Below are 12,223 nucleotides of genomic sequence, written 5' to 3'. Positions count from 1 at the left end.
ACCCAGAGAAGTTTTACATGGTTTCTGGTAAGTTCAGGGGATCTTATGGTAACGCACTCTCACAGACTGGTTCAAATTATCAAGTTCTATCGGTTATGGTGTCAACTGTTTAGTTGTCAGTAACGTTATGTGTCAACTTTATTGTTGTCCGTTATGTTATATGTAATTCTCCATTGTCAACCTCTCTATAGCTCCTGTTCGGCTAAGTAAAAAACACTGAGGTACTCTGGGATATGGAGGAGTGGAGTGTTCTAAATTTAAATATTCAGTGCCCTGTTCCTGCGGAAGCCGTCCATATCCCAAGAGTTCTCCAGTGCCCCCTATGGATTCAAAGAAAAGGATTTACCTGGTAAGTACCAAAATCCTATTTTTCACCTTCTGAATCCCGGCCGCCGTGATTCCACCCCCAACCCCTTTTGAGGGTTTTTTTTTATTTAAATTTTTTGATACTTTAACTTCCACGTGAACCACAATTGGGAATAGTAACCATGTGCCAAGCGCAGCAGAGTGAAGCACCTTGCCCGCATAATGGCAAGTGGTGCACTTATTGGGGTTCCCTGTGCTGTTAAGTCGAAAACTACACCCCCAAAAAAATAAACAATATATATAAAAATGTATTTTATGTCGACCTAATGACCCTGTTGACCTTTAACGGTCGACCAAATTAGGGTCAACCTAATGATCTGCACCACTTCTGTGTGCACCATTCTGCACCACTTCTTACATTTCCTGCTTCCTATCTAATGGAGCTAAAACGATTTCCTATTAAATAGTGATTTATCAGCTTAAAAAATAAATCATGTTAAGGGAAAAAATGTTTATTGTAGAATCATTGTAAAATAATATACAATGAAAAATTAAATAGACCTTTGTAGTACATGCATTGTATATTAGAGCAGCAGTTATGACTGGCATAAGGAGTCATTATTAAGCTTCTGGTTTTGCCCACTCAAAGAAACCACATTGTTTATCTTTTCCGAATGGGCAGACATAAAATTTTTTACCATTATTAGGACCAAGCTTCAAAACGGTCCTCATAATACACCGCCTTCCATGGTTGCAAAATGGGAAATGTAGATCTGCCCACTGTAAAGAGATGATTGAATATTAAAACCTGTTATACAGCTGTGTATAGAAAGATACATTTACTATAGTTACGTACTACTTACACGAGTGATAACAAATATGGTGTGCTCTTTAGATTTTTTTTAATATTCTGATTATCTGAAAACCAGTTACCTAATGTAGAAGAGCTATTATCAACATTGTGAAAGATAGAACCTGCATTTAGTTTAGTTAAGCAATGCTTTGTCTGCATATGTAATCTAAATATACGTTATGGTAAGATCTTACCGTTGATAACGGTATTTCTCCTAAATCCACAGGATAACAATGGGATTATGATGGAGCGACAGCGGATTGGCACCAACCGATCACAAGCTTTCAGTCCTCCCAGGATGCAACGGGCACGTCCATATATCCCCGCCCACTGGCTCAGGCAAATCAGTTGTATTCCAAAGCATTGAGGCAGGAGCATCATGTAGAGCCCTAATCAGGCGAGAAGAACACACATGCACACCCTTCCGTACAAGAAGGAAGAGGTTTAATGAGTAGAAAGATCCTCAAATCAGGTGTCAGGGTGGGATCCCTGTGGAACCTGTGGACTTAGGAGAAATACCGTTATCAACGGCAAGTTCTTACCATAACGTATATTTCTCCGGCAGGGTCCACAGGTTATCCACAGGATAACAATGGGATTTCCCAAAGCAATTTAGTGGTGGAGACGCTCCTGATTCGACAGGAGAACTTTTCGCCCGAATTCAGCGTCATGAGAGGCAAAAGTATCCAAGGGATAATGTCTAATGAATGTGTTAATGGAAGACCATGTGGCTGCCTTACATATCTGTTCTGCTGAAGGACCATTTTGTGCTGCCCATGAAGGACCTACCTTATGAGTAGAGTTAGCAGAGACATTATCCGGAACAGGGAGATCAGCTCGAGAATATGCTTCAGAAATCGTCATTCGAAGTCATCTTGCCAGCGTCTGTTTACTAGCAGGCCATCCTCTCTTGTGAAATCCGTAGAGAATGAAGAGAGAATCTGTCTTTCTGATGGCACTGGTACGATCCACGTAGATCCTTAATGCCCGGACTACGTCCAGCGACGCATCTACCGCAGAAAGTCCCGATACCTGAAAAGCTGGGACTACAATTTCTTCATTAAGGTGGAATTTAGACACCACCTTCTGAAGATACCCAGAAATTTAGACACCACCTTCGGAAGATACCCAGATCTAGATCTTAGAATTGCTTTATCTGGATAAAAAGTCAGAAAAGGAGAATGACAAGACAGCGCTCCTAAATCTGATACTCTTCTAGCTGATGACAGTCAGTAGAAAGAAAACTTTAGCTGTCAACCATTTAAGATTATTTATTAAGTGGTTCAAATGGAGCAACTTGAAGGGCTTTCAGGACTAAATTTAAATCCCAAGGCATTGTAGGAGGAACAAAGGGAGGTTGAATGTGCAGCATTCCCTGGAAGAAAGTACACACATCCTGTAAATTGGCAATTTTCTTTTAGAGCCATACAGTTAATGCTGATACTTGCACTCTCAAGGAAGCCACCTTCAAAAACCTTTATCCATTCCTGCCTGAAGGAAATCTAAGACCCTGGAAACTTGGAAAGATTTCGGGTCCATATTTCTTTCACTGCACCAATGAATATAGGCCTGCCATATTCGGTGATAAATGCGAGCTTTGGAGGGTTTCCTTGCTCTGAGCATTGTTTGATCTACCTGTTGTGAGAATCCTCTTGACTTCAGGATAGAGGTTTCAAGAGCCATGCGTCAATAATAGTCGATCCAGATGCCTGTGGTAACAAGGACCCTGCATTAGTAGATCTGGACGTTGAGGGAGCAGAAGTGGAGCATCCATCGACACTCACTGCAGATCTGTGTACCAATGCCTTCTGGGCCAAGCCGGAGCTATTAGAATAACGGCACCCTTTGCTTCTTTTATCTTCCTCACAACCCTGGGTAGCAGGATGATCGGAGGAAACAGATACGCCAGATGAAAATCCTATTTCACTGATAGGGCGTCCACAAAGATCGCTCCCAGATCCTTTGTTCTTGACCCGTACATGGGTACTTTGTTGTTCAGACGGGACGCCATGAGATCTATCTCTGGCAAACCCCACTTGTCTACTAGAGTCTGAGAGACATCTGGATGTAGAGCCCATTTGCTTGCTTGAATGTCGTGTCGACTGAGAAAGTTTGCTTCCCAGTTTAGTACTCCCAGAACGAATACTGCAGGCAATGCTGGAAGATGGAGTTCTGCCCATTTTAGTATGTGACTTACCTCCTTCATTGCCGTTTGACTGCGCATTCCTCCCTGATGATTGAGGTACACTACCGCCGTTACACTGTCCGAGCGGATCTGGACTGGTCTTCCTTGAAGAATGTCCTTTGCCTGAATCAGTGCCATGTATATGGCTCGAAGTTCTAACAGATTTATTGGCAGGCAACTTTCTTCTGCGGTCCATTGTCCCTGGAACCATAATCTTGCGGACACTGCTCCCCAGCCCTGAAGACTGGCATCTGTTGTCAGGATCTCCCAATCTGATATCCAAAAGGGTCTCCCTTTGTTCAGATAGGATGTTTGTAGCCACCAGGCTAATGACTTTCTTACCTTGTGTAAAAGTACCATAGTCTGTTTCTTTCTTGTCTAATGTATTCCATTCCATCTGGCCAGAATCAGATGCTGCAGAGGTCTTGAGTGGAATTGTGCATACTCCACCATGTCGAATGTTGACACCATCAAACCCATCAGTCGCATCGCTGCATGGATTGATATTATTTGACTGTGTAACAACTCCTGAGTCCTTGACTGTACCTTGGATATCTTTTACCGAGGTAAAAATATTTTCTGCAGACTTGAATCCAGTACAGCCCCCAAGTGAGTCATCCATTGTGACGGAACTAGAGACGATTTTGCCCAATTTATGAGCCATCCGTGGCTCTGCAGACATGTTATTGTGTGTTGGAGATGGTCCAGGAGCATTTTCTGTGATTGTGCTAGAATTAACAGGTCGTCGAGGTAAGGAAAAATTCTTATCCCCTGCTTGAGAAGAGAAGTTGCCATAACCACCATGATTTTGGTAAACACTCTGGGTGCCGTGGCTAACCCAAAAGGTAAGGCTTGGAACTGAAAATGGTGCTGGAGGATAGCGAACCTGAGATAGCACTGATGGGACAGTGCTATAGGAACATGTAAGGTAAGCATCCTGAATATCCAGGGATACCATATAATCCCCTGGTTCCATGGCCAAAACTATGGAGAGTAACGTTTCCATGTGAAACCGTGGGACCCAAATATACTTGTTCAGCATTTTGAGAATAGGCCGGAATGACCCATTTGGCTTCTGAACCAAAAACAGGTTGGAGTAAAATCTCTGTCCCCGTTGTGTAGGGGGTACTGGAATGATTACTCCTGTCTGAAGCAATTTCTGAACTGCTTCTTGCAAAGCCCTGGCCTTCGTCTCTACCCGGGATGGGCTAATGCAGAAGAAGAACCTTCGAGGAGGATGCTTCTTGAAGGGAAAAACAAACCAGAGATACCACTTCTTGCACCCAGGCATCTGTTGTAGACTGCTGCCATATCTGTGCAAACTGAAAAAGTTGGCCCCCTACCGTGGGGTCCCCCAGTAGGAGGCCCGCACCATCAAACTGATGGCTTATTCTCTGGTTTTGAGGCTGGCGTTCTGGTAGCCCATTGCTTTTTCGCCCTACCACATTTATTGTATTGGGGCTGCTTCCGATCACTTTTTTCTTTTGCTTTTCCTTGTGACCCAAAGGGCCGAAAAGCGGGACCCCTACGTTTGGGGTTATATGTGGAAGGAAATTTTACCTTTTTTGGAGTCTGCTTCTGACTCCAGAATATCTGTCAGTTCTTTACCAAACAGAATGCTTCCAGTAAAAGGCAAAGATTTCTTCGATTCTGAATCAGCTTTCCAGGTACGTAACCAAAGTGCTCTGCGAGCAGCTATTGTTGAAGCTGATGCCCTGGAGACGATAGTGCCCATATCGAATGTTGCTTCTTCCAAGAATATTGCAGCCTGCTTTATGCGAGCTATATAGGATTCTTGCTCCCTTGAAGGCGCTGAAAGACCGTCTTCCAGCACCTCTATTCAGGCAGCAACTGCTTTCGCCATCCAAGCTGAAGCCATGGCTGGCCTTATGACCGCCCCAGACAGAGAAAATATGGTTTTCATAAAAGCATCCACTCTCCTATCTGTGACATCATCCAATGACGTTGATGGCAAAGGCAATATAGATTTTCGCACTAATCGAATGACATGCGTATCTACTTTGGGAGCCATTTCCCATTTTAAACAGTCCCCAGCTGGAAAAGGATAAATGGAATCCCATTTGTAGCCCAAGCCTCTTCCATGATATCAGTCATCTGGTCTGACCGTGGAAACTCAGTCTTACCTGCTTTGAGCCGTTTAAATACAGGTGCCTTGGTTTTTAACACAGGCTCTGCTGAATCCTCTAAGGCTAGAATGGCCTTTAATTCTCTAATTAGCTCAGCTATATCCACTGAGCTGAGACCTTCTACTTGTTATTCATATGCTGAATTAGAGTATATAGAGCTTTCATCGTCCGATGAATCCTCCTGTGTAGCCTGTGAAGTTGACGGTTTACTTACACTTGGTTTATCAGCTTGTCTTTTAGGAGAAGCTGGTGAGGGAAATGATATACCGTAATTAGGGAGCTGCATGGATGGGTTATTAGTGTACCCCATTCCTGGTAATGAAGCTGTAGGGATTACCCGTTCAGCTATACTAGACAGGGTCTGTGCAAACATCGCCCAAGGTGGATCTATCTGTACCTGACGTTGAACAGGGATCTGCCTTGTAATCTGCTGAAACGCAAAACAATTTGCACGTAAACCATCCTGTACCAGATCCTGAGAGGATAATACAGTTTTGCAAGACAAACATGATATGAGTGTTGGTGTTGCCGTGAGTGCACCCTCATCACTTTTGCCGCTCTTCGACATGATAAATAATCAGCACTTTCACAGTGTACTACACAATTTGTGACTATAACCACCTTAACCTTCTAAAGTGATATCAATCTGACCCTACCCATGCACCGGCATTGAGGATCAGAAGAAACAACTGACAAACATATATTAAAGTCAGCAATCACACTAGCAGTCAGTCACATGTTATACTGTATATTAGTCGTATGAGCACATAATCAACTACAAATACATTTTAAAGTATGTAGGAGTACATATTACTGAATTGTTTTATACAGATCTTAAAGTATTCAGACACAGGGGGTGATTCCGAGTTGTTCGCTCGCTAGCTGCTTTTAGCAGCATTGCACACGCTAAGCCGCCGCCCTCTGGGAGTGTATCTTAGCTTAGCAGAATTGCGAACGAAAGATTAGCAGAATTGCGAATAGAAAATTCTCAGCAGTTTCTGAGTAGCTCGAGACTTACTAACAAATAGCGATCAGTTCAGTCAGTTTCGTTCCTGGTTTGACGTCACACACACGCCCTGCGTTCGCCCACCCACTCCCCCGTTTCTCCAGACACTCCCGCGTTTTTCCGCACACTCCCAGAACACGGCCAGTTTCCGCCCAGAAACACCCACTTCCTGTCAATCACTTCAACGATGAAAATATCTTCGTTCGGGCGTGAGTAAATCTACTAAGTTTTGTGTTAAAATAACCGCATGCGCACTGCGAACCATGCGCATTTTTGCCTTAATCGCTCCGTTGCGAAAATCGGCAACGAGCGAACAACTCGGAATGACCCCCACAATGCGAAGAAAACCACAGTAATGTACACAGACTCATATGCAACAGGCACTTAAATTTAACTATTCATACTGACAAAAAGTAGAAATTTAGTGCTGTATAACCCGTACTCAGTAGAGTGGGGTACAGGGAGACTCACCTCACTTCCAAGATCAATCAATACGTTAGCGAACGCTGATTGGATCCAGACGCTACTAGTGTACACTGCCACTCCGGGAACTCTTAAGTGAACACAGACGCACTGTGCATACAGACGCCTGTACTGCGACCGGGTCTCCTCGCGGTAGCGCTTAGTGAATACAGATGAAGCGACCTATGCTGCGACAGAGACCCCTCGTAGTAGCCTCTGAAACGGAAGTGAGGCAATCAGTTCACGGCGGGAGACTCGCGGAAACTGGTCATGAACTGGGGGGAGGGGTGACCAGGAGAGCGTCTAACTCCCCACCACTGACATCAACCCTAGGGATCGCAGCCTCATACTAATCCTGGTGCCTTATGATCCCTAAGGCCTAGCGCTGGAGCACCCGTGGTGGCGGCGCGTCAGCTACTGTTTTGTAGTCTTCTCCCAATACAGTGCGGCTGTGTCCGTATTCCCCGACTACGTGGAACCTATGCCTTACCTTCTCCCTGTGCTCCGGCCACAGCCTGGTAATGTCTGCTGGACCTGCTAGTATATCCGACACAGTCGCCCGTCGAGACAGCGCTGTACGCATGGGTAAGCGTTGTTGCGACCCGGCGAAGAGTTGTTGGAGCGACTCTTTCCACTACGCTGTTAAGAAAGATCGCTCAAAAACATAGACTATAAAAATAAAATACGAAAGCTTAGGGCTGCCAAGAACATTAGCCCTCTGTCCATGGTCCGGCTCCTGCCGCACCAAACAAAAAACTGATTTGCCTGAGCCAGTGGGCAGGGATATATGGACGAGCCCGTTGCATCCTGGGAGGACTGAAAGCTTGTGATCATTTGGTGCCAATCCGTAGTCGCTCCATCATATCCCATTGTTATCCTGCGGACCCTGCCGGAGAAAATACATATTTATAGGAAAACGCTACAAACATTCAGAGGCTATTACCAGAAGTCAGAAGTACATAACAAACCACCTCAAAGCTTACAATTCTCTTATGTGTGCTTGAAACATATGTGTAAACAGCTTCTCAATATACAGTGCATCCGGCGCTTCACTTTTCCACATTTTGTTATGTTACAGCCTTATTCCAAAATGGAATAAATTCATTTTCTCTTACGTCCTAGAGCAGGGGTGGCCAACCAGTCAGAGACCAAGAGCCCAAAAAAATGTGTTAGGTACGTCAAAGAGCCGACATCGAGCCGAAGGCGCACATGCAAAAAGGGGGTGTGGCCTTGTGCCTTCTAGGCCACGCCCCTGGTATAAAATACATTGAAAAAGCCAGATCCACATAAAATATATAGAAACATCCAGATTCACATAATACACTTCAGCTCCCCCATGTGTCACTCCAACCAGCACCCTCTTGTCACTCCAGCCAGCACCCTCCTGTCACTCCAGCCAGCACCCTCCTGTCACTCCAGCCAGCACCCTCCTGTCACTCCAGCCAGCACCCTCCTGTCACTCCAGCCAGCACCCTCCTGTCACTCCAGCCAGCACCCTCCTGTCACTCCAGCCATCACCCTCCTGTCACTCCAGCCAGCACCCTCCTGTCACTTCAGCAAGCACCCTCCTGTCACTCCAGCTAGCACCCTCCTGTGTCACTTCAGCTTCCCCCAATTCATGCCACTGTAGCAGCCCCTTATGTGTCCTCTGTTTGCTGGTGGGTGTCTCATCTCTAGTATTTGACTCCCTCAGTTCTAAGTCCCCGTAATGCTGCTGCGTGTTTTTCTGGAAAGCAGTGGTTACCGGATCTGTTGTGGTCATGTGACTTTGTGTGTTAGGAGCCACATTTGAAGTAAGAAAGAGCCGCATGTGGCTCTAGAGCCACAGGTTGGCCACCGCTGTCCTAGAGGATACTGTGGTCCACATTAGTACCATGGGGTATAGACGGGTCCACTAGGAGCCATGGGCACTTTAAGAAATCAATAGTGTGGGCTGGCTCCTCCCTCTATGCCCCTCCTACCAGACTCAGTTTAAAAAATGTGCCCGGAGGAGCCGGTCACGCTTTGGAGAGCTCCTGAAGAGTTTTCCACCTTTATTTTAAATGTTTTTTTTTCTTTGGCAGCAGTCTGACTGCTTCATGGGACTTAGGGGGGAGAACGGCCCAACTTCCTTAGAGTTAATGTTCCCGTTTCTCTGCTGACAGGACACTGAGCTCCTGAGGGAGCCATTCGCAAGCCACACCACGGCGCAGCGTATCCTCCCGCAGCACGCCGCCACCCCCTAACAGAGCGTGAAGACAGAAGAGTGGGGAGTACAGCGCCGGCGTCCCGATCAGCGGGTCGCCGGCGGGAATTGCGGCACAAGGGTGGGAGCGCAGCTCTGAGTACAGGCTGCGCTCCAGGAGGCTCAGACGGCAAACACTGATTGTGTCCTGCTGGGAGGGGCGCGCTTAGTAACCATTGATACCCACACTACTGAGGGGTTAGTTCTTGCGAACCAGCTAAGTTACACTTTTGCGAAAGGGGCACTGTGTGGCTGGCTCTGACTTCTGTGTCTCTCTTGAAGACCCTGCCTATATATACTGTGTTTTCACCTGGTGTGTGTGTGTGGATGTCCCTTCACAATCATGTCCAGGGACTGTGGGGGTCATTCGGAGTTGTTCGCTCGCCAGCAGTTTTTAGCAGCTGTGGAAACGCATTGTCGCCGCCCACTGGGGAGTGTATTTTCGCTTTGCATAAGTGCGAACGCTTGTGCAGCAGAGTGCCTGCAAAATCTTTTTGTGCAAAACAAGACCAGCCCTGTAGTTACTCTTCGTGTGCGTTGATTCTAACGATGGAGGGACGGCTTTTGACGTCACACACCCGCCCAGCCACGCCTTTTTTTATTTCTGACACGCCTACGTTTTTCTAAGCACTGCATGAAAACGGTCAGTTGACACCCACTTCATGTCAATCTTCCTGCGTTCGGCCATGCGACTGGAATGTTTGTTACACTCTGCAAACCCACAATGCTCATTGTACCCGTACGACGCACCTGCGCATTGCAATACATACGCATAAATTAGGATTTTTAGCCTGATCGCTGCGAACAACGGCAGCTAGCGATCAACTCGAAATGACACCCTGTGTTTCTTGTACAGCGGAATGTCTCTCATCCCCTGGGGACTCACTACCTTGTTCCCAGGATAGTGCTCACTCCCAGTCCAGTGGGGCTGAACCCTCATGGTTAGCTTCCATAAAAGGGATGATTTCTAATATTTCCACTAAACTGTCTCATAATGTCTATGGATGACCTGATGAATAAAGATTCAGCTCACATGCCTTCGTCTCAAGCCCTCGCCATTGCCCACAAAAGCGTACTCTGACCCAAATGATGCAGGATGATACTGACCCTGATACATCAGATCCAGAGGAGGGTGAAGTGGATGCAAGTGTGTGTGTGTGTGGGGGGGGGGGGGGGGATGCTGCCCTCTCACAGGGGATTCAGGCCCTCATTGAGAACTGTCCTGCACATTCCTCACAAGACAGAGGACGAATCTTATTTTCTCTAACGTCCTAAGTGGATGCTGGGGACTCCGTAAGGACCATGGGGAATAGCGGCTCCGCAGGAGACTGGGCACATCTAAAGAAAGCTTTAGGACTAACTGGTGTGCACTGGCTCCTCCCCCTATGACCCTCCTCCAAGCCTCAGTTAGATTTCTGTGCCCGACGAGAAGGGTGCACACTAGGGGCTCTCCTGAGCTTCTTAGTGAAAGTTTTAGTTTAGGTTTGTTATTTTCAGTGAGACCTGCTGGCAACAGGCTCACTGCATCGAGGGACTAAGGGGAGAAGAAGCGAACTCACCTGCGTGCAGAGTGGATTGGGCTTCTTGGCTACTGGACATTAGCTCCAGAGGGACGATCACAGGTTCAGCCTGGATGGGTCCCGGAGCCGCGCCGCCGGCCCCCTTACAGAGCCAGAAGAGCGAAGAGGTCCGGAGAAAGCGGCGGCAGAAGACGTTCCTGTCTTCAAATAAGGTAGCGCACAGCACTGCAGCTGTGCGCCATTGCTCTCAGCACACTTCACACTCCGGTCACTGAGGGTGCAGGGTGCTGGGGGGGGCGCCCTGAGACGCAATAAAACATGACAGAAATACCTTACATGGCAAAAAATGCATCACATATAGCTCCTGGGCTATATGGATGCATTTAACCCCTGCCAGAATATACAAAAAACCGGGAGATAAGGCCGCCGAAGAGGGGGCGGAGCCTATCTCCTCAGCACACTGGCGCCATTTTCCCTCACAGCTCAGTTGGAGGGAAGCTCCCTGGCTCTTCCCTGCACTACAGAAAGGGTTAAAAAAAGAGAGGGGGGCACTATTTAGGCGCAGTATTAAAACATACAGCAGCTATAAGGGGAAAAACACTTATATAAGGTTATCCCTGTATATATATAGCGCTCTGGTGTGTGCTGGCATACTCTCCCTCTGTCACCCCAAAGGGCTAGTGGGGTCCTGTCCTCTATCAGAGCATTCCCTGTGTGTGTGCTGTGTGTCGGTACGTTTGTGTCAACATGTATGAGGAGAAAAATGATGGGGGCCCGTTCTCAATGAATTTCAGTGCGCAGTGGGCTCACTCGCAAGTAGACCCCTGGATCCTTCAGGTAATATCTCAGGGGTACATATTGGAATTCGAGACGTCTCCCCCTCGCCGTTTCCAAAAGTCGGCTTTACCGACGTCTCCCTCTGACAGGGAGGCAGTTTTGGAAGCCATTCACAAGCTGTATTCCCAGCAGGTGATAATCAAGGTACCCCTCCTGCAACAGGGAACGGGGTATTATTCCACACTATTGTGGTACCGAAGCCAGACGGCTCGGTGAGACCGATTCTAAATCTAAAATCTTTGAACACTTACATACAGAGGTTCAAATTCAAGATTGAGTCACTCAGAGCAGTGATTGCGAACCTGGAAGAAGGGGACTACATGATGTCTCGGGACATCAAGGATGCTTACCTTCATGTCAAAATTTACCCTTCTCACCAAGGGTACCTCAGGTTATGGTACAGAACTGTCACTATCAGTTCAGACGCTGCCGTAGGGATGGTCCACGGCACCCCGGGTCTTTACCAAGGTAATGGCCGAAATGATATCCCTTCGAAGGAAGGGAATTTTAGTTATCCCTTACTTGGACGATTCCCTGATAAGGGTAAGATCCAGGGAACAGTTGGAGGTCGGTGTAGCACTATCTCAGGTAGTGTTGCGGCAGCATGATTGGATTCTCAATATTCCAAAATCGCAGCTGGTTCCGACGACTTGTCTTCTTTTTCCTAGGGATGATCCTGGACA

General features: G+C 46.9%; 1 protein-coding gene across 2 annotated transcripts in view; it reads right to left on the bottom strand.

Moving 5' to 3' along the window:
* Positions 1-802: 802 nt before the first annotated feature.
* The window catches only part of NEIL3 (nei like DNA glycosylase 3), a 201,888-nt gene continuing 190,467 nt past the window's right edge, over positions 803-12,223 (bottom strand). For both annotated transcript variants that reach the window (XM_063920666.1, XM_063920667.1), the window contains one exon: positions 803-1,086. In XM_063920666.1, the coding sequence (XP_063776736.1) occupies positions 928-1,086 (159 nt within the window). In that variant the 3' untranslated portion in view covers positions 803-927. The remainder of the gene's footprint in view (positions 1,087-12,223) is intronic.

Source organism: Pseudophryne corroboree, chromosome 1 (assembly GCF_028390025.1).
Source record: "Pseudophryne corroboree isolate aPseCor3 chromosome 1, aPseCor3.hap2, whole genome shotgun sequence".
NCBI lineage: Eukaryota > Metazoa > Chordata > Amphibia > Anura > Myobatrachidae > Pseudophryne > Pseudophryne corroboree.
Note: the sequence above shows the minus strand (reverse complement) of the source record. Positions and strands in the feature narration are given on the sequence as shown.